At 39.2% G+C, this 22,961-nt stretch overlaps 2 protein-coding genes across 4 annotated transcripts in view; one reads left to right on the plus strand and one right to left on the minus strand.

Annotated features, from left to right (window-relative positions):
* The window catches only part of tfr2 (transferrin receptor 2), a 1,009,002-nt gene that overhangs the window by 140,105 nt on the left and 845,936 nt on the right, over window positions 1–22,961 (minus strand). The gene's annotated exons all lie outside the window — the stretch shown is intronic.
* Window positions 1–22,961, plus strand: part of dlg4b (discs, large homolog 4b (Drosophila)) — a 75,873-nt gene that overhangs the window by 15,202 nt on the left and 37,710 nt on the right. For 2 of the 3 annotated variants that reach the window (NM_214728.3, XM_087305449.1), the window contains 2 exons: window positions 4,408–4,569; window positions 8,450–8,500. In NM_214728.3, coding sequence (NP_999893.1) covers window positions 4,408–4,569; window positions 8,450–8,500 — 213 coding nt within the window. Of the gene's footprint in view, window positions 1–4,407; window positions 4,570–8,449; window positions 8,501–14,479; window positions 14,882–22,961 lie in introns of those variants that run through there. The other variant, XM_087305450.1, reaches the window with a different exon arrangement.

Consider the following 22,961-nt stretch of genomic DNA (forward strand, 5'->3'; position numbering starts at 1 on the left):
CTTGTTTTGTTGATATGATTATACGCATCACTACGGAGATATGTTAATACGCATCTGACAATCAATTCTGTGGGCGGAAAAATCGCACTACTACATCACTTTGCGCTCGGCTTCAAAATGGGAGGGATTTGGATCCTTTTTTAACGTCAGGAAATTAAAAAAAGAGACTTATTGTGTTTATATCACTCCAGTATGACCGTGGACACACTATACTACACACAGTCCTGTCCAAACAGCTGTAAAAAAGGAAATTTCCATCATAGGTGTCCTTAAATATAAAAAAAAAGAAATATAAACAATTTATATTTTTTTATTTACATATAAACAATATAAACTATATTGTATATTTACATATAACAATATTCTTCAAATGTTTCCTAAATGCTGTTGAACAAATTCAGGAGTTTTTTTCCACAGTATTTGCTATAATATTTTTTCTTCTGGAGAAAGGCTTATTTGTTTTGTTTCAGCCAGAATAATAGCAGTTTTCAATTGTTTTAAACCCATTTTAATAGCTCATTATTATTAGCCCCTTTAAGCAATATTAGTTTTGGATTGTCTACAGAACAAACCACTGTTATACAATCAGAGTACCCGCGGGGTCTTAAGCATTGAAAAAGTCTTACATTGGATAATCTTAAATTAAGCCCTTAACAGTCTTGAATTTCGTATACAAAGTTTTGGACTGTGTTACAAAGGTCTTATTTTACTAAACAGCTTTGGCTATCAGTAATGAAGAAATTTCTACATTAGAAACATCGCCACCACAGCCAGGGAACATCCTATATGCGGGCAGAGCTAATGTGGGTCCTTAAAGGGTCGTGACACCCCCCACTTTCGGTTCAGGTCCACCTCAGAGTTTTTTAAAAAGATGCATCATAATGGGCGGAGCTCCACGAGCAGAGGGCCGGAGTGGGCGTGGCCAGAAGGGGAGAAGGAGGGGAGCGAACAACTGTTGTCAGTCGGCTCACAAAATGAGACTCAAACCGTGAGGAGACGCATGAGTTTATAGTTTACAAAGCTAAAATGCAAAGAAATAATCAGTAATTTAATGCCCAGCTACATTTGTTATTCGTAATTTCATACACAGATAACCACAATTTATATCACTATAAAGATAATCAAGTTCATATAAACACTATAAATGAGGACTTCTCCCTCAATCCCCGGGTCTGAATGCAGACTCAGTGCAGCAGGTCTCTTGCCCTGTCTGTTTTAACCATTAGCCCTGCTGGTAATCTGGAGGATTTAGGTGAACACAGCAGCACGCGATGTGTCTAAATGTGAACGAACTCCTGATAAAAGACGACGTCCGCCATTCTCCAATTCTCGTACTGCTCTCCCGACAAAAATGCTTGCTGCACACAAACAGCTTTGCTGTATCGGCCCTGACAGCATCGCGGGGAAAAACATGCAACAAACCCTGTGGATCATAGAAACAAACACACACGACCCTTCATGAACGGCTTAATACTGTGTGCCGTGGGTCCGTGTCTCACAGCTTGGCACTGGCACTACTGTCTTGCCTTCGGAAAGCACATGCAGTCATGAATAATTAAGAAGCCGGCTCTTCGATAAGAAAACTCCGCTATGAATAATAATGAGAAACCGATGCGTCATCTTTGCACTTGCAGTTTTGTGCTCCGTCACTGATTTTGATCAGCCCCAAAAATCATGTTAAACCCGGAAGCTGAAATTAGCAGACAAGCTCCAAATTATCCAGTTTACCCCACAATTAAAGCTGACAGGAGCGAACAGTGTCTTAACTGATGCTCAACACAAATCTGTTAAAATCTCAAAAAAGTACTCGAGGGTTTTGTGAACCTTTAAAACAATCTCTGAGCACCACTCTTGCACATCGAATAAGAACGTTACAGAGGTTTTCAAGACCATGTGTCCTGACTCTGAGGATGCAGCTACATTCTCTAGTGGAAGCAACAAAACTGCATATATTACTCAATTCTGATCGGCTCCTTTTATAACTAAAGAACTGACTAACCAGGTCAATAAGGCCAACGGGTTTGTTGCATGTTTGACGAGAGTCTCAGTAAGATGATGAAAAGTAAGCAGTTGGACTTTCATATTCGACACTGGGTGGACGACCACACTGTTGCTTATGTATTAAATACAACTGAAAATTTAAATAAAATGTTTTATTTAATTCAAGTTGCCCACTTGTACATAATTATTTTCTAGGGTTTAAAATGTATACAGATTTGACTTTTATACTTCTGTCGGAATGGGTACGAAGTTAGCATCGAATTTTAATTAATTTCTACATTTTCTTGTCGGCTTAGTCCCTTTATTAATTGGGGGTCGCCACAGCGGAATGAACCGCCAACTTATCCAGCACGTTTTTATGCAACGGATGCCCTTCCAGCAACAACCCATCTCTGGGAAAGCATTGAATTTCATTTAAAATGGTATTAAAAAGGTCTTAAAAAGCCTTGAATTTCATTTGGGGGATCCATGGAGTACCCTGTCATGACTTGCCTAATTACCCTAACTATACCCTAATTACCCTAGTTAAGCCATTAAATGTCACTTTAAGCTGTATAGAAGTGTCTTGAAGAATATCTAGTCTATTATTTTGTGCTGTCATCATGGCAAAGAGAAAATAAATCAGTGGCATGATGGTCTTTTGCTTTGACACGGTGTGTGTGTGTGTTTCATTAGTAGACCTGAAGAAATGATGACTGAAACATGCTCCATTCATTGTCCTGTTACACTAATAAGCCCCGCCCACAAATGCTTCTGATTGGCTGAGACTGCGGGTCGACATGTCACTCAATCAAGCAGATCAATGAAAGCAGCACTGTAGCGGTTCACTCTGGCACTGAAGCACACACACACACACACACAAACACCACTGACTAGCTGTTTTACTGTCGGTCTCACACACACACACACACACATATGCACATTCATAAATCTGAAGATCGCTCGTCATTTGCTTCTCTTTCATCCTCTTTTCTGTGTTGCTGATGATGTCAGTTGCTATGCAACCGTGCTATCAGAGCCAGTTTCCATGGCAACCAGAGCAGCATCGTGCAGTGAATGAGAGAGAGAGAGTGAGCGTGGGAAACTCACTCACACACAAATACACATTGGTTTTGGTGGTTTATGAGGACTCTCCATAGGCGTAGTGTGTTTCATGCAGTAAAAAGCACTTCTTATATGAGCCAGCCACCCTCACATGAGCCCTGGGTCAAACTATGAGTCAGGAGAGCTCTTTATATATGATTTTAACTCATGAGAACACAAGACATGTCGTCATAAACCTCCTATCTGGATCATTCCCATGTCAATATACAAACTTGTGTCCTCAAGAACCACCAAAACCAGCACACACACATACACATTCACATTGGTTTTGGTGGTTTATGAGGACTCTCCATAGGTGTATTGTTTTTAATTCTGTAAAACACACTTCTTATTTGACCCAGCCACCCTCACATGAGCCCCTGGGTCAAACTATGAATCAGAAGAGCTCTTTAAATAGGATTTTAACTCGAGAACACAAGACCTGTCCTCATAAACCTTCTGTCTGGATCATTCCCATGTCATTATACAAATTTGTGTCCTCAAAAAACACCAAGATCAGCTCACACACACACACACACACACAAACACGGAGAGAGAGAAGAGTAAGTCTCTGTTTCTGTTTGGACTCTTATTTGTTTCTGCTCTCTGGAGATGTATTGAGTGTGTGTGTGTGTGTGTGTGTGTGTGTGTGTGTGTGTGTGTGTGTGTGTGTGTGTGTGTGTGTGTGTGTGTGTGAGAGAGAGAGAGAGTCTCGTCCCTCTCTGATGACATCATCATCATCATCATCCTCCTCAGCTCTGCAGTGAGCTCTGAGTGGAATACTGAACAGCTCTGTGTCGCCCCCGTCTGGACAATCCCATAATGCTCTGTGTGTGTGTGTGTGTGTGTGTGTTTAGTTTCTCCATCCTGAAAGAGTGTCCTGAGGCTGGTTTTCTTGGTTGGGATGTTTAGCAACTACTTACAGTACACAATCTTCTATTGCTTCATTTAAAATAGTATTTAAAAGTAATGAATATACATATTAAACTGGGTCAGTGGTCGTCCTTGTGTGGAGTTTGCATGTTCTCCCCGTGTTGGCGTGGGTTTCCTCCAGGTGATTAGCCTGGAACTAAATTGGCCGTAGCATATGAGTGTGAATGAAAGCGTATGGGTGTTTCTCAGCGATGGGTTGTGGCTGGAAGAGCATCAGCGGTGTAAAACATATGCTGGAATAGTTGGTGGTTCATTCCACTGTGGCGACCCTTGATGAATAAAGGGACTAAGCCGAATGAAAATGAATGAATGAATAACTAATAAGTTTTAAGTGTGACAGTGGAGTTGAGCTGTTCCTCTCTCTCCTTGTGTGTGTGATGGTCTCTGCAGAAGTACCGTTACCATGACGAGGAGACGCCGCCACTGCAGCACAGTCCCGCTCACCTGAGCACAGGTAAATCTGCAGAGATGCTCCACCTGGGTGACTCTGGCCACGCCCCCATCGACGGCATCCACGCATACACACCTCAGATGCACGTGTCACCTGCAAAGGTAAGAGTCGGATATATCCTCATGAGCACTGTTGCCAACTATTTTCAATGAAAAGGCGCTAAGCTCTGCCCGAAAAATCGCTAAAAGTCCCTACATTACGTCATATGCTAATTTGCATATTACTGACATCATCACGTTCTACCATCTCTGTTCGTTTAACAGCCTATGGTCAATAAAGGGGTCTTTATATTTGCAGAATGCTTTATGTAAGCATGTCAATTTGTATGTCAATTGAACTAAATGGATTGCTGTTTGAATACAGTATATCAGTATTGATGTGTAGTGAACTTGCAGTAATCTCTCAGACGTAATAAACTCAGAGGAGTTCTGAAACTCTCACCTTAGCCTCCTTTCCAATGCACACGACAAGCGACAGTTTGGAAAATTTGGATCCGACTTGAGCTGCGGATCCGTTGAAATAATTGAACTCCTGCGATTAGACCGTATGCGAGCTGCCGACCGGATATGATGTATTCCAGTGTTGTCCAAGCAGATCCGTGCGCGCGAGATGAGAAATAGGAGTTTATTTGGTCATTTTTTGAATTATAAAAAGTCTAAATTAAAAACAAAAACTTTTCTGTTCATAAAAGTAAGAAAGAAAGTAATAAAAATATATATATCTAATGTTGTCTCCACATTCCCTCCAATATTTTAGCGGTCTATAAGTGTCTAGTATTCATTCATCCATTAAACCATGTAAACGCACAGAGAATAAAGGCTCGTGCTTTTGCCCTCCTTTATTTCGGACACCGTGAGAATCAGCTTCTCCCCCGTGGTGCACGACAACACTGACAAAACTGTGCGGCTGCCACAAGGGGGCGCATTCCGACAGTCGTGTCCAAATGTCATGTGCAGTGGAAAGGCGTCTTTAAAATATCTGTGATTGTGAACAAGAAAAGAATAAACGTCAAAAATAAGCGAGAAGCAGATCAGCTTGACTGTACAAGGGAAATACCTCGCACTGCCGGTGCTAAATCGTTTGCCGTCGGTATGCAGAGAGGTCTGGGCCGCCTGTCAGTGCTCTGAGGCGGGGGAGGGGCCGGCGGCATCACCAGCAGCTCATTGACAAGAGAAGGGACGGTACAGTACGGACACTCGAGAGTCTATAAAAATCTCCAGTAGCACACAAAAAAGTTGCTAGATTTATCACTAGTCGCTTTATTGAAAATTTGTCGCTAGGGGATCTGAAAAGTTACTAAATCTGCTAAACTAAACACTGCTCTTGAGTCTGCTGCTCAATAGGCCTATCACCATATCTATTTTTGTTGTAGGATATCTTCCAAAATATACTGCAATAAACAATATTATTGTCATTTTATGCCGCTCGTTATATAATGCCAATAAAATGATTAATCTCATCACAGTGTAATGCCGAGATCAGACTGCAGGATTTTTAAAGTAGTCGTGTCACAGATGTTTTCACACTGCATGACTATCTGGGCTAGCGTTTCGTCACTGCTTTGTTTACACTGCAAGATGGATCGGCGACAGGGGCTTTCACATTGCATGAATTTACTATAGGAAGAATCACCAACTACTTCGTCCAAACTACGTCTCGCAGCCAAAGACACGTCGTATATCTTTTGTTATTAACGACATAATGAGTAAGAAGCCTTTAATGGGGTAGAACATGTACATATTTGCTCACCTGGGTTTGAAGGAAATTAGCCATTTCTCCTCAACTTTCTTTTTTAACTTTCTGTATGAAACGTCAAACAGACTCGAGTGCTCCTGTCAAACCTCCTCTAGTTTTTCCTACATGTCTTGGGTCCAAACAAACCGAAAATGAGCGCTTTTAACTTCTCCCTCAACCTCCCGCTGGCCTGCAGGTACACTAGCTGCTCTCTCATTGGCTGTAGGCGATGGCTGATGTTATTTTCAGTCAAAACTCGTTTCACACGGCATGAATTGAATCGCCGACAGCTCCAGATATTCAGCACACCAAATATCTCACAGGCATCGGTGACTCATCGGTGATTCTCTCAGATCGCGTCTTTGATCGTTCACACTGTGTGATTGTCACTCACGTGCACGAGCAGCGATTTGCCTGTGATTTCAGGCATTTGTTGGCGATTTCTCAAAACCTGTCGGTGAATCAAAATTGGGGCTAAAATCATGCAGTCTGAACTCGGCATAAGTCCACTCTTCAAAAGAACACATCATATTTTATTCTTCAGAATATTTCATTTAATTATAGTCATTTTAACAGCTTTATAATCAGGCATTGAAGTCTGAATGTGACGCATATTCTAAATAAATAATAATAAATGTTCACAAAAGTGTAAAGAGTAAAGTCTGATTTATACTTCTGTGTCAAGCGCATGCATATGATTGGTCAGATTACTCTGTGCTGATTGGTCTGATGGCTCTACTCTGTGCTGATTGGTCAGATGGCTCTACTCAGTGCTGATTAGTCTGATGGCTCTACTCTGTGCTGATTGGTCAGATGGCTCTTCTCTGTGCTAATTGGTCAGATTGTTCTACTCTGTGGTGATTGGTCAGATTGTTCTACTCTGTGCTGATTAGTCAGATGGCTCTACTCTGTGCTGATTGGTCAGATTGCTCTTCTCTGTGCTGATTGGTCAGATTGTTCTACTCTGTGCTGATTGGTCATGGCTCTACTCTGTGCTGATTGGTCAGATGGCTCTACTCTGTGCTGATTGGTCAGATTACTCTTCTCTGTGCTGATTGGTCAGATTGTTGTACTCTGCTGATTGGTCAGATGGCTTAACTCTCTGCTGATTGGTCAGATTACTCTGTGCTGATTAGTCAGATGGCTCTACTCTCTGCAAATTGGTCAGATTACTCTACTCTGTGCTGATTGGTCAGATTACTCTGTGCTGATTGGTCAGATGGCTCTACTATCTGCAGATTGGTCAGATTACTCTTCTCTTTGCTGATTGGTCAGATGGCTCTGTGCTGATATATCAGATTGCTCTACTCAGTGCTGATTGGTCAGATGGCTCTACTCTGTGCTGATTGGTCTAATTACTCTACTCTCTGCAGATTGGTCAGATAACTCTACTCTGTGCTGATTGGTCAAATTGCGCTACTCTGTGCTGATTAGTCAGATTGCTCTACTCTGCTGATTGGTCTGATGGCTCTACTCTGTGCTGACTGGTCAAAGGCCCTACTTTGTTCTGATTGGTCAAACAGCCCTACTCTGTGCTGATTGGTCAGATTGTTCTACTCTGTGCTGATTGGTCGGAATGTTCTATTCAGTGCTGATTGGTCAAATGGCTTCTCTTTGTGCTGATTGGTCAATTTGCTTTAATTGGTGAGATAGTACTGCTCCAATCTGATTAGTCAGATGAACCAGGTTAACTTTAATTGGTTAAATACCAAATTAAATTGCGTTAGGATTATAAAGTACAACATGTAACACCGGGTCCTAGCTAATAAATACTATAGCCATTCACCTAAGTATCAGCTACTGCTCTCCCAGTGAGTTAGGTTATCATCTATTTAATACATATTAAACATATTTAACATTATTATCAGTATAGGCTGAGTGACGGATGTTGTTGGTTTGCACTGAGTCACTGTTCTGACTGAATTAATGTAATATAATGTGTACAATAACAGAAATAACATCTGAAATAACAGATGTGCTGCAGTTTATTATACGGTGTTTGTAGTGTAATATACAACACCAACCCAGACAATATAGCACTCCAAACTATTACAAATGTTAGTAAAAATCACTTTTGTGAATGTTTCAATTTTAATAGTTGTTGTAAAGGAAGATTAAGATCCCATAATGCAACTCAAAAGCAGAAATAAACAAAGAAAAATAAAAAAAATCATCACAAAATACAGAAAACTGCTGATCTACAGATATATTTCACAGTGTGTTTACTTGCTGTTTTGTGTGTTTCAGCCGGTGTTACTCCCGAGTGGACACGCTCCCTACTACGCAACCTCTACTCTGGTAAGACCACTCGTTTTTTCAGCAAAACAAATAAAGGTGTTCATTCTTTCATGCATCTAATCGTCTGTGAAGCCCTTTAGACGCTTCTGTGGGAAACTAAATGTTAAAACACACAAATCTTAACTGTAAACTGTTGGTGGAACATTTTTCTTAACACGAGCTGGTTGTTCATTTGCAGCGTCTGGATGCTCAAAAGTAACAGAGCAGTCGCACCAGTTAGCTTTAATCTGCCCAAATCTGCCAAGTGTGAACTCTCGCTGAAGTGTGAATTTAATGTGTGTTTTAATAACAGCACTGAGCTCTGGCAATGTTTTACAGTGATGTGCCCGAGAGTGAACCGACTTTAAATCCCTGACAGTGTTTTCCAAGTCTGATTTGCAGAGATTCCTGACTTTCCATGAATGAATTTGCATGAGATATAAGTAGGGCCAGACAGAATCTGTGGCCATTTTATGAGGAATGATTTTGGGAGTATTGTAACCAACAACATAATATATGAGATAAAAAATTATACATTTTTAACATTTCTTTAATATTTCCAATGCAAATCCAATTAGATCCACTTATTTGGTAAACAAAGCAAGTCTCTTGCATAATGCACTCACCGGCCACTTTATTAGGTACAGCTGTTCAACTGCTTGTTAACACAAATGCCTAATCAGCCAATCACATGACAGCAACTCAATGCATTCAGGCATGTAGACATGGTCGAGAGGATCTGCTTCAGTTCAAAGCGAGCATCAGAATGGGGAAGAAAGAAGATTTAAGTGACTTTGAACGTGGCATGGTTGTTGCTGCCAGACGGGCTGCTCTTAGTATTTCAGAAACTGCTGATCTACTGGGATTTTCACGCACAACCATCTCTAGGGTTTACAGAAAATGCTCCGACATAGAGGAAATCTCCAGTGAGCAGCAGTTCTGTGGACGCAAATGCCTTGTTGTTGATGCCAGAGGTCAGAGGAGAATGGCCAGACTGGTTCCAGCTGATAGAAAGGCAACAGTAACTCAAATAAAAAGAGAACTCAAACTTCTGCAGAAGAGCATCTCTGAACACACAACACGTCCAACCTTGAGGCGGATAGGCTACAGCAGCAGAAGAGCACACCGGGTGCCGCTCCTGTCAGCTAAGAACAGGAAACTGAGGCTACAATTCACACAGACTCACCAAAACTGGACAATAGAAGATTGGAGAAACGTTGCTGCTCTGATGAGTCTCCATTTCTGCTGACACATTCAGATGGTCGGGTCAGAATTTGGCATCAACAACATGAAAGCATGAATCCATCCTGCCTTGTATCAGCGGTTCAGGCTGGTGGTGGTGGTGTAATGGTGTGGGGGAGATTTTCTTTGGGTTCATCAGTACCACTTGAGCATCAACGCCACAGCCTACCTGAGTATTGCTGCTGACCATGTCCATCCCTTTATGAGCACAGTGTCTCCATCTTCTGATGGCTACTTCCAGCAGGATAACGCAGCATGTCATAAAGCTCAATCATCTCAGACTGGTTTCTTGAACATGACGATGAGTTCACTGTACTCAAATGGCCTCCACAGTCACCAGAGCTCAATCCAATAGAGCAGCTTTGGGATGTGGTGGAACGGGAGATTGGCATCATGGATGTGCAGCCGTCAAGCCTGCAGCAACTGTGTGATGCTATCATGTCAATATGGAGCAAAATCTCTGAGGAATATTTCCAGTATCTTGTTGAATCTACGCCACGAAGGATTAAGGCAGATCTGAAGGCAAAAGAGGGTACCAGTGAGGTGTACCTAATAAAGTGGCCAGTGAGTGTGTGTGTGTTTATATAGAATTTAATTTACATTCCCTGATTTACAATGTCTGTTAAAGGCCTTTCTTTTCTATGAAATTATTTTAACCTGCATATGCATCGGAGCCACTACCAAACATCAGACTGACTGTGTTTGGTCAATTTACATGTCAGTAATGGAGTTTTCCTGTTGTTTTATTAAAACTACTTTTACATTAGTTCAGTTGTCTTTACTTTACTCCCTCTGTAAGAATGTTATTTAACTTCAGCAGTTCAAACCGTCTTTCTGCCATCTTATACCAAAAGCTGTGGAAGAGCGCTGCTATTGTGTGTTTATCTTGTATTGCAATGTGAAGCAATTAAGTGTTAAAGTAAAATCAAAAGTAATTTACAGAATACTTGACTGATTACAGATTACTTAGATTCAATGACAATATTTCGCTGTGATTAAAACTGAATTGGTTACAAAATAACTGAATAAACTGATAAATGAAAAGAGGTTTTCAGCTGTTGACGGAGCGATGTGTCTCATTGTGGGGGTGAAAACTTGTTTTTCTTCTTCTCCATAGGGAAACTGAGTTTTAACAGTGACTTATAACATTTAAAGACAGATCAATAGGGAGGTTGGTCCATAGACTATAAAAAAGGTTGGTCATCTATTCCAGGGGTTTCTAAACTTTTCAGCTTGCGACCCCCAAAATGACAATGCCAGTGACTTGTGACCCCCAATGTCCTCTGAGGTGGTCATAAATACAGAGACCTTGCATGCAATGGCACACACACCAATAGACCCAAGTCTGTTCTTTGTTTAATTTTTTAATGTATATCAGTGCTGTAAATGGGCCAGAAAGTTTAACCTGGTGTTATAAAATCAATCTGCTGCATCTGACGCTATTGCTGTGTCTTAATGTAATTACCCCAGGGGTCGCAATCCAATAGAACAATAAGCTACTATAGTAACTATAAACGACTATTTTTTTTCTCTTGAGTAGGTTGTGAATAAAATATGGTAAATCTTATGGTTCAATAAAAATAAATAGATTTTTGAAAGTCACCAGGCGACCCCTCTTCATTGTCCCGCGACCCCTCCCGACCCCCACTTTGAGAACTACTGATCTATTCTACAGTAAACAAGCCCGTCTGTTTCAACTTTGGGTCCCTAGCGGCTCCTAGTGGCGAGACTGAATTACTACAGGTGCATTTTAAAAACTCTCCATCTATTCAAAAACATACTACACATTAAAACCATTGAAACATTACGCAATTATTTCATCATAGAGTTTACACACATGTGTATGCTGATGACCAAATAATTATCCCACATGTAAAGTTTGAATTTTATTTCAAATATTCAAAGAAGTGCTGTTTAAAGCAGATGCATCTAGTCTACTACTACTGATACTACTACACCAACAACGACTACTACTACTACAACAACACCTTTACTACTTCTGATACCACTATGCCAATGACATCCACTACTACAGGAACTTCTACACCTTCTACTTCAATAATCACAACTACAATCGATACTACTACAATGACTACTACTACTACCGCTACCTACTACAACAACGACAGCAACCTTATTAATGAAAATGGTATATATACTTATAATAATGAGGAGGACAAGTCAAAACAGTAATAATAATTATAATGATAACAAAAGTAAAAGTAATACCATTAATGATAAAAGTGAGGAGGTGAGGGGAGGACTAATAATAATAATAATAATGATGATGATAATAATAATAGAAGAGGAAAGAGAAGAAAAGAAGGCTAAGAAAAAAAAATTAGCTAAAAACAGAAAAGGGGAGGAATAGAAGAAAAAGAAAGGAAGAAAAGGGTTGAAAAATAAAGTGCAGCAAACAAAACAATGAGAATAATAATAAAAAAAACGACTATAATAATGATAATTACGAATTGTACAAACCCAAAGTAAAGAATAATATTAAAAAGAAGAATGTAACTAACAGTATGATGGATTATTAATAACGTGATGACTATAATATACTCATGCTGGTAATAATAAAAAATACTAATAATAAAACAACAACAGCTTTAATAATAATTTGACGAGGTGGAAGTTTTATGATCAGCATGTTTTAATGTCTTTGCCCTTTTAGTTATTGATTTATTTTGTTGTGCATTTTGATTATTAATGTATATTTTCTGATTTAGTAGTAGGCTACAAAGTAAATCATTTTAAACCAAATGAAAATAGTGAACATTGCGTTGGTCACACTTTACAATAAGGTTCATTAGTTAATGTTAATTAATGCATTTACTAACATGAACAAACAATGAACAATACATCTGTATTTGTTCATGTTAGTAAACATTAGTTAATGAAAATACAGTAGTTCATTGTTGATTCATGTTAACTCATGGTGCATTAACTAATGTTAACTAGCATGGACTTGGATGTTAATAATGCATTAGTAAATGTTCAATTATGATTAATAAATGCTGTTCATGTGTTGTTCATGATTAGGTCATGTTAGTAAATGCATTACCTAATGTACCTTATTGTGAAGTGTTACCATTGCGTTGGTAAAAAAACAAAAAACATGCATAGACAGGGGTTGGACACTGCTGAAATGCCTGGTTCTGGAGCACAATAGTTCATTAGTAAGGTGTAGCCAGTGCAGGGGTCGGAATCTTTTATCAGCAAAGAGCCATTTCAGATTTTTTTTTTTTAGCAAATGCATTTATGTAAAGAGCCATTTTGATGTGTATATATATCTCTCAAAATGCCTTTTTCTATATGCATTCGCTACTGTATTACTATAAATTACAAAAAATTATTATAATATTACTACTAATACTATATTTTATTATTTCTAATATTACCATAAATAATACAGGTTTAAACAAAAGCTTAATTTATGGCCGTGCACAACTCAAAAATAAACAAACATGAAGCTTCACATGTTGAGCAAGTCCATGAATGAAGAAAGAACAATTTAGAGTATTTTAGTATTTATTTATTGTAGTATTTTCGCCATCACCACTCATAAATGTTCGGGTGGTTCAAAAGATTATATTATATTATTATTTTGTTGTTATTGTTGTTGTTATTAATTATTTATTTAATAATAATTATAAAATAATTAATAATACTTATAAATTATTATTATTATTATTATTATTATTATTATTATTATTTTATTATTGTTTAATATTATTATTGTTGTTGTTATGATTATTGTTACTATTATTATTATTATTGTTCTTGATGATATTATTATTATTTTTATTATTATTTTATCATTATTATTGTTATTGTTGTTGTTAATATTATTATTATTGTTATTGTTGTTATTTTTGTTGTTATTATTATGATGATTATTATTATTATCATTTTATAATTTTATTATTATTATTGTTTAATCATGTTATTATTGTTGTTTTTTATTATTATTATTGTTCATTCATTCATTTTCTTTTCCGCTTAGTCCCTTTATTAATTTGGGGCAGAATGAACCACTAACTATTCCAGTATATGTTTTACACAGCACATTATTATTGTTGTTGTTTATTATTATTATTAATATTATTGTTTATTATTATTATTATTATCATCATTATTATTATTATCCTTTATTATTATTATCCTTTATTATTGTTATTATTGTTTATTATTATTATAAATATTATTATTATTGTTAATATTATTATTATTATTATTAATATTATTATTATTGTTTATCATTATTATTATTATTATTATTTATTGTTATCGTTTATTATTATTATTATTATTGTTTATTATTGTTGTTTATTATTATTATTATTATTATTATTATTATTATTAATTGTTGTTTATTATTATTATTATTATTTATTATTACTATTGTTTATTATTATTATTATTATTATTAATTGTTGTTTATTAATATAGTTGTTTATTATTATTATTGTTATTATTTATTATTATTAATAATGTTTATTATTATTATTATTATTATTATTTATTGTTGTTTATTATTATAGTTGTTGTTTATTATTATTATTATTATTATTATTATTATTATTATTATTATTATTATTATTAATATGGCTACTGGCACCTTTTCCAGTTAGAGCAAATGACAGAACCAATGTTTAGAGAGAGAGAGAGAGAGAGAGCGCGGGAGAGAGAGAAACCGTGCGTGTCTGTGTGTAATCGGCGTGTGTGTGTGTATGTGTGTGTCGGTGTGTGTGCATGAGTGTGTGTGTCGGGGACGGTTTCGCGGCAGCAGGATGAACCTCTTCTCCGCGCGCGTCTGTGCCTCATTTTGCGCTCGTGATTCCTGATGAAGCTGAAGATGAGAGGACACTGACACACCGCGTTTCTGCCATCATCATCATCATCTTCGTCATTATTTTCATCATCATCTTCTTTTGTCAGCGGTCAAGCGGGTGGCGGATTCTCTCTGTCTCTTTCAGTGTTTCGGACTCGATCCGGTTCGATTCGGTTTGATATTATAGGTGAGTGTGTGGACGCGCGTGTGTGATGTAATCCCGCGGCTCTGACGTCATGTTCGTGTCGGTTTGGTACGCGAAGAAGATGGGCCGAAGATTCATCAGCAACGTGCGCAAAGCCAAGAGACACAGACAGAGACTGACGGTGAGACAGATGTGTGTGTGAGTATGAGACAGATGTGTGCGTGTGCGAGAGAGGGAGACAGATGTGTATGTATGTGTGTGTTAGAGAGAGACAGCTGTGTGTGTGTGTGTGTGTGTGTGGTTATAATCAGGGCTGTGTGATGGTACAGTGATGTAATATCGTGTTTGATCGCCGTACGCGTGATTTACACGGTATTTCCGTCAAATTCACCGACTCGTCGTGCTATAGTGTGTGTTTCTGACATTAATCAGCGTCAGTAGCTGTATTGGACAATATCAGAGATGAATGAGGATGACTGAGCCTGTGAACGTGTGTGTTGGAGATCTGTCGGCATATGCGCTGGACATTTTTTATTAATGTGTGTGTGTGTGTGTGTGTGTGTGTGTGTGTGTGTGTGTGTGTGTGTGTGTGTGTGTGTGTGTTTCGTTGGTAGCTGCCAAATTTCTGCTGAGCGCTGCATCGCCTCCATGGCAACCACAGTGATGGTGTGATGCAGCCTGTGAAGGTGTTGCCATGGCAACTGATGTCACGCAGGAGTGTGTGTGTGTGTGTGTATGTGAGAGAGAGAGAGAGAGAGAGAGAGACATACTGGTTAGTTGGTTAGTTCTGCAGCCTGTACAGTGTACGGATGTTAATCCTGGATGACTGTGCAAGCTTCTAGCCTGGTTATCAGCTAAACCTGATTATAATCTGCTTTTAGGCTGGTCTATACAGTTGAAGTCAGAATTATTAGCCCCCCTAAATTATTAGCCCCCGTTTATTTTTTCCCCAATTTCTGTTTAACGGAGAGAAGATTTTTTTTTCCACACATTTCTATACATATTAGTTTTAGTAACTTATTTCTAATAACTGATTTATTTTATCTTTGCCATGATGACAGTAAATAATATTTGACTAGATATTTTTAAGACACTTCTATACAGCTTAAAGTGACATTTAAAGGCTTAACTAGGTTAATCAAGTTAACTAGTCAAGTTAAGGTAATTAGGCAAGTTATTTTATAACAATGGTTTGTTCTGAAGACTTAAGGGGCTAATAATTTTGACCTTAAAATGGTTCATAAAAAAATTTAAACCGCTTTTTATTCTAGCCGAAATAAAACAAAAGTCTTTCTCCAAAAGAAAAAATATTATCAGACATACTGTAAAAATGTCCTTGCTCTTTTAAACATCATTTGGGAAATATTTAAAAAAGAAGAAATAAATCAAAGAGGGGCTAATAATTCAGATTTCAACTGTGTGTAGATAGATAGATAGATAGATAGATAGATAGATAGATAGATAGATAGATAGATAGATAGATAGATAGATAGATAGATATCATAACAAGAACTCCTGCTTAATTGAATGCATGTAATAGCGACACCCGGTGGTTATTTATTGAATCACGTTCATTTTTGTATAGCTGGCCAGATTCTATTGATATTTATAAAAAGCCTCGCGGGCCGCCACAAAACAGATTGCGGGCCGCAGATGGCCCGCGGGCCGTAGTTTGGACACGCCTGATGTAGAGCGAGTAAAGTAAAAGGATCTGTTGTAAATATTACTCAAAGTAAGAGTAAAAAGCAGACCTTTCTTAAGTTCTCCAGAGTATTGAGTATTGCGCTGTGAAAAGCTGATGCCGTTTACATGTCATTTGTAGATGTGTGTGTAAACGTAACATTCTGTACTACATTTAGTTATTGCTAGGGCCAGACGGAATCTGCAGACATTTTTTAGTAAAAATCTGTGGATTAATGCTGAATGATTTTGGGAGAATCGTAACTAAAACCTTAATATATGAAATAAAATGTATAATATTTTTAAACTTGTATGCAATGTTTACAATGCAAATCTAATTAGATCCACTTTATTTGGTAAACAAAGCAAGTCTCTCATATAATATCTCTACCAAGTGAAGTTTCACAAACTAATTTAGTCAGGAGCTTGTGATATGATTGACTGCAGCTGGTCACCCATCTACAATCATTAGTTAGCCAATCAGATTAATCCAAACTCACTATAAGTAGCCTAGCTAGAACTACTCCCTTACCTTCGTTTTCCGAAGAAACCTTCCATCCACCCCTTCTCCTCCTTTCCTCCTTTACCACGGGGAGCTCTCGAGAACCACCTGATCTCGTACTCCCCTTACATGCTCTATTGACCAGGCGGGAGCCATGGGCTATCTCCGAACTCAGGGTTCTCTCCCGGGACAGCATACCAAACCTGCTAAACTTTGTTAAACAATATCCGTGTGAACTCTTGTTACAAACTGTATTTTAAATAAATTATATAAATATTTTTATATTAGTGAATAATTCATTCATTTATTTTCTTGTCGGCTTAGTCCCTTTATTAATTTTTATCCAGCGGATGCCCTTCCAGCCGCAACCCATCTCTGGGAAACATCCACACACACACTCATACAATTTTAGCCAACCCAATTCACCTGTACCGCATGTCTTTGGACTGTGGGGGAAACCAGAGCACCCGGAGGAAATATTGCCCTGCAGATACACAACATCATAAGGTTCATATTAATAAAATTAGGTTAGATTAAGGTTGTGATGTCAGGTGACCAAAATTCAATGTCTAGCCAGCGTCTAAGGACAACGTTATTTTGATGTCCAATAACATCAGCAAGTGACGTTGATATTTGGTTGATTTTAGGTTGTTAGAAAGTGACCAAAATCCAACGCGAGCCAACATCTTAAACCAACATCACATTGACGACAGATGCTGACATTTATTAGTCAGGTATGGCAACCAAAATCTAACATCTGATAGATGTCATAGTGATAACTTCCACACAACGTCAAGCTGTTACATTAGAGGTTGATATTTGGTTGATTTTAGGTTGTGTTGGAAAGTGACCAAAATCCAACATTAAGCCAACATGTTAAACCAGCGTCATATTGACGTCAAATACTGACATTTATTCATCATGTATGGCAACCAAAGTCCAATGTCTGATAGACGTCATAGTGGTAACGTCCACACAACGTCAAGCTGTAACATCACTAGATGTTGGTATTTGGTTGATTTTAGGTTGTTAGAAAGTTACCAAAATCTAACATTGAGCCAACATGTTAAACCAGCGCCATATTGACGTCAAATACTGACATTTATTCATCAGGTATGGCAACCAAAAAGCCAACGTCTGATAGACGTCATAGTGGTAACGTCCACACAACATCAAGTTTTAACATTAATAGATGTTGATATGTGGTCGATTATAGGTTGTTAGAAAGTTACCAAAATCTTACGTCGAGCCAACATCGTAAACTAGCGTCATACTGACGTCAAATACTGACATTTATTCGTCAGGTATGGCAATCAAAATCCAACATCTAGTAGACGTCATAGTGGTAACGTCCACACAACGTCAAGCTTTAACATCAATAGATGTTGATATTTGGTCGATTATAGGTTGTTAGAAAGTTACCAAAATCTTACGTCGAGCCAACATCGTAAACTAGCGTCATACTGACGTCAAATACTGACATTTATTCGTCAGGTATGGCAATCAAAATCCAACATCTAGTAGACGTCATAGTGGTAACGTCCACACAACGTCAAGCTTTAACATCAATAGATGTTGATATTTGGTCGATTATAGGTTGTTAGAAAGTTACCAAAATCTTACGTCGAGCCAACATCGTAAACTAGCGTCATACTGACGTCAAATACTGACATTTATTCATCAGGTATGGCAATCAAAATCCAACATCTAGTAGACGTCATAGTGGTAACGTCAACACAACGTCAAGCTGTAACATCATTAGATGTTGGTATTTGGTTGATTGTAGGATATTAGAAAGTTTCCAAAATCAGACATCGAGCCAACATCTTAAACTGGCGTCATATTGACGTCAAATACTGACATGTATTCGTCAGGTATGGCAACCAAAATCCAACGTCTGATAGACGTCATAGTGATAACGTCCACACAACTTCAAGCTGTAACATCACTAGACGTTAATATTTGTTTGGTTCTAGGTTGGACATTGACGATGGTCTGATGTTGAGTTCTGACGTCAACCTGATTTTCATTTCCAAACAAACACAACGTCCACATGATGTAAGGGTGCAACGTCAATCTGACGTCATGTTGATGTCTGGTGCCTGCTGGCTGTTAAGGACCATTTGGGTCATCATGCAGTAAACATCCGTCATCTTCTCATCAGTGACCTGCATCTAAACAGTCTCCGGGAAAATGCTTGAAAAGATTTTGCACATCTTCTTGGACACTTTTAATGCTTTCAAACAGTTTTCTGCATTTATAAATCGGCCATGTCTTGAGGTAGTTCATTATGAGGTGATTTACCTTCTGTGTGTGATGTGATTAGACAGGAATCACAGGACTGATTCTTTTAGTCAACCCAGACAAGAAATAATACAGTAGTGACGCAGGCTGAAGGACAGTAGTGGAGTAAAAGTACCGATACTGCACTAAACAAGTACTCAAGGAGAGGTAAAAGTACACATTATTAAAACTACTCAGTAAATTACAACTCCTGAGAAAAACTACTCGATTACAGGAGTTTGAGTATTTGTAATCAGTTACTTTACACTATTGGTAATAAGTTGTAAGTTATTAAAATTCGTGGTATTTCTGGAATATCGGGGAATTGTAAAGCTCTGTTCTAGACATTGTACATTATTTTAGATGTGTATTTGTCAAATACCAGGGAATTTGCCATTTTTAAATCTATAGGTTACACGGTGGCTCAGTGGTTAATACTGTCACTCCACAGCAAGAAGGTTGCTGGTTCAGGCCCCGGCTGGGTCAGTTGGTATTTCTGTGTGGAGTTTGCATGTTCTCCCCGTGGTGTAGGTTTCCTCCGTGTGCTCCGGTTTCCCCCACAGTCCAAACACATGCGCTATAGGGGTAACTGATAACTAAATTGGCCGTAGTGTATGGGTGTGTGTGTGAATAAGTGTGTATGGGTGTTCCCAGAGATGGGTTGCAGCTGGAAAGGCATCCGCTGCATAAACATATGCTGGATAAGTTGGTGGTTCATTCCACTGTGGTGACCCCTGATTAATACAGGGACTAAGCTGAAAAGAAAATGAATGAATAATCTTTTTGTTTGTTTTATTTCGGACTACTATTAGTGTATTTATGGCAGCTTTTCTTAAATTTATGTTGTTTTGCTTTAATAGTATACCTAAACCTTTGTCTTAATTTATATAAATCGAAAACCGAGAGAAACAGAAAGTGTTTACCTTTTAATCATAAATCCTACTACTTTATACAATCACCGGCCACTTTATTATTTGTTCAACTGGTCGTTAACGCAAATATTTTAATCAGCCAATCACATGGCAGCAACTCGGTGCATTTAGGCATGTAGACATGGTCAAGATGATCTGCTGCAGTTCAAAGCGAGCATCAGAATGGGGAAGAAAGGGGATTTAAGTGACTTTGAACGTGGCGTGGTTGTTGCTGCCAGACTGGCTGCTCTGAGTATTTCAGAAACTGCTGATCTACTGGGATTTTCACGCACAACCATCTCTAGGATTTACAGAGAATGCTCCGACAAAGAGGAAATATCCAGTGAGTGGCAGTTCTGTGGGCGCAAATGCCTTGTTGATGCCAGAGGAGAATGGCCAGACTGGTTCCAGCTGATAGAAAGGCAACAGTAACTCAAATAAGCACTCGTTACAACCGAGCTCTGCAGAAGAGCATCTCTGAACACACAACACGTCCAACCTTGAGGCGGATGGGCTACAGCAGCAGAAGAGCACACCGGGTGCCGCTCCTGTCAGCTAAGAACAGGAAACTGAGGCTACAATTCACACAGACTCACCAAAACTGGACAATAGAAGATTGGAGAAACGTTGCTGCTCTGATGAGTCTCCATTTCTGCTGACACATTCAGATGCTCGGGTCAGAATTTGGCCTTAACAACATGAAAGCATGGATCATCCTGCCTTGTATCAGCGGTTCAGGCTGGTGGTGGTGGTGTAATGGTGTGGGGGAGATTTTCTTGACACACTTTGGGCCCATTAGTACCAATTGAGCATCAACGCCACAGCCTACCTGAGTATTGCTGCTGACCATGTCCATCCCTTTATGAGCACAGTGTCTCCATCTTCTGATGGCTACTTCCAGCAGGATAACGCAGCATGTCATAAAGCTCAATCATCTCAGACTGGTTTCTTGAACATGACGATGAGTTCACTGTACTCAAATGGCCTCCACAGTCACCAGAGCTCAATCCAATAGAGCAGCTTTAGGATGTGGTGGAACGGGAGATTGGCATCATGGATGTGCAGCCGTCAAATCTGCAGCAACTGTGTGATGCTATCATGTCAATATGGAGCAAAATCTCTGAGGAATATTTTCACCTTGTTGAATCTACGCCATGAACTGTTAAAGCAGTTCTGGAGGCAAAAGGGGGAAACCGGAGCACCTAGAGGAAACCCACGCCAACTTAGGGAGAACATGCAAACTCCACAGAAATGCCAACTGACCCAGCCAAAGCTCAAACCAGTGTTTTTCTTGTTGTGAGGTGAACGTGCTACCCACTGCGACACAGCATCGCCTTTTGTATAACAATCTATTTCCTCACCTTTAATGGTGAGGAAAGTGTAGAGTATTGACAGGAAATAATGGGCGAGCAGAGAGAGGGGAAGGATCGGCATAGGACAGCGAGGCGGGAATCGAACTCGGGTTGCCGTGAGCACCGGAGTGCATGTGTCGACGCACTAACCACTGCACCACTGGCACCGATGTGTAATGTCAGTAGTTAATGAAGTCTGTGTTTCCAGTAGTGCAGGACAGGTCTTTATGACTCAGATGATGTGCGGCTGCTGTTTGTATCTGATGTTTATTAATAAAGAGTCTAATTCAGGACTCATGAATATTAAACAGATGCAGATCCATTGAACTCAACTCTTGATGCTTTTGGATGAAAAGTTGTGAAAGGACTGAAACCGTGCATCAGTGTGAATGTGTGTGCGGTTGTACGTGAGATGCGTCACTTTGTGTGTGTGTGTGTGTGTGTGTTTGTACCCGTTAATTTGTGTGTGATCTATGAGTTTGTTTGTGTGCAGTTGTGTGTGTGAGGTCTGAGTTTGTCATTGTGTGTGAATGTGTTTGAAGTGTGTGCGCATTTCTGTGAGATATCTTTGAGTTTGGTGTGTGTGTGTGTGTGTGTGTGTGTGTGTGTGTGTGTCTGTAACTGCGTGTGCGCGTTTGTGTGAGATCTACGAGTTTGTTCTTGTGTGTGTGTGTGTGTGAGAGAGTGACTGTGCGTGTACATGTGTGTGTGTGTGTGTGTCTGTGTCTGTGAGAGTGACTGTGCGTGTACATTTGTGTGTGTGTGTGTCTGTGTCTGTGAGAGTGACTGTGAGACTGAGTGTGCGTGCATTTGTGTGAGGCATCTTTTGTGTTTGGCGTGTGTGTGTGTGTATGTCTGTGAGAGTGACTGTGTGTGTGTGTGTGTCTGTGTCTGTGAGAGTGACTGTGCGTGTACATTTGTGTGTGTGTGTGTGTGTGTGTGTGTGTCTGTGTCTGTGAGAGTGACTGTGCGTGTACATTTGTGTGTGTGTGTGTGTGTGTGTGTGTGTCTGTGTCTGTGAGAGTGACTGTGCGTGTACATTTGTGTGTGTGTGTGTGTGTGTGTGTCTGTGTCTGTGAGAGTGACTGTGCGTGTACATTTGTGTGTGTGTGTGTGTCTGTGTCTGTGAGAGTGACTGTGCGTGTACATTTGTGTGTGTGTGTGTGTGTGTGTGTGTGTCTGTGTCTGTGAGAGTGACTGTGCGTGTACATTTGTGTGTGTGTGTGTGTGTGTCTGTGTCTGTGAGAGTGACTGTGCGTGTACATTTGTGTGTGTGTGTGTGTGTGTGTGTGTGTCTGTGTCTGTGAGAGTGACTGTGCGTGTACATTTGTGTGTGTGTGTGTGTGTGTCTGTGTCTGTGAGAGTGACTGTGCGTGTACATTTGTGTGTGTGTGTGTGTGTGTGTGTCTGTGTCTGTGAGAGTGACTGTGCGTGTACATTTGTGTGTGTGTGTGTGTCTGTGTCTGTGAGAGAGACTGTGCGTGTACATTTGTGTGTGTGTGTCTGTGTCTGTTAGAGAGACTGTGCGTGTAC

Source organism: Danio rerio, chromosome 23 (genome assembly GCF_052040795.2).
Source record: "Danio rerio strain M-AB ecotype USA chromosome 23, GRCz13ab, whole genome shotgun sequence".
NCBI lineage: Eukaryota > Metazoa > Chordata > Actinopteri > Cypriniformes > Danionidae > Danio > Danio rerio.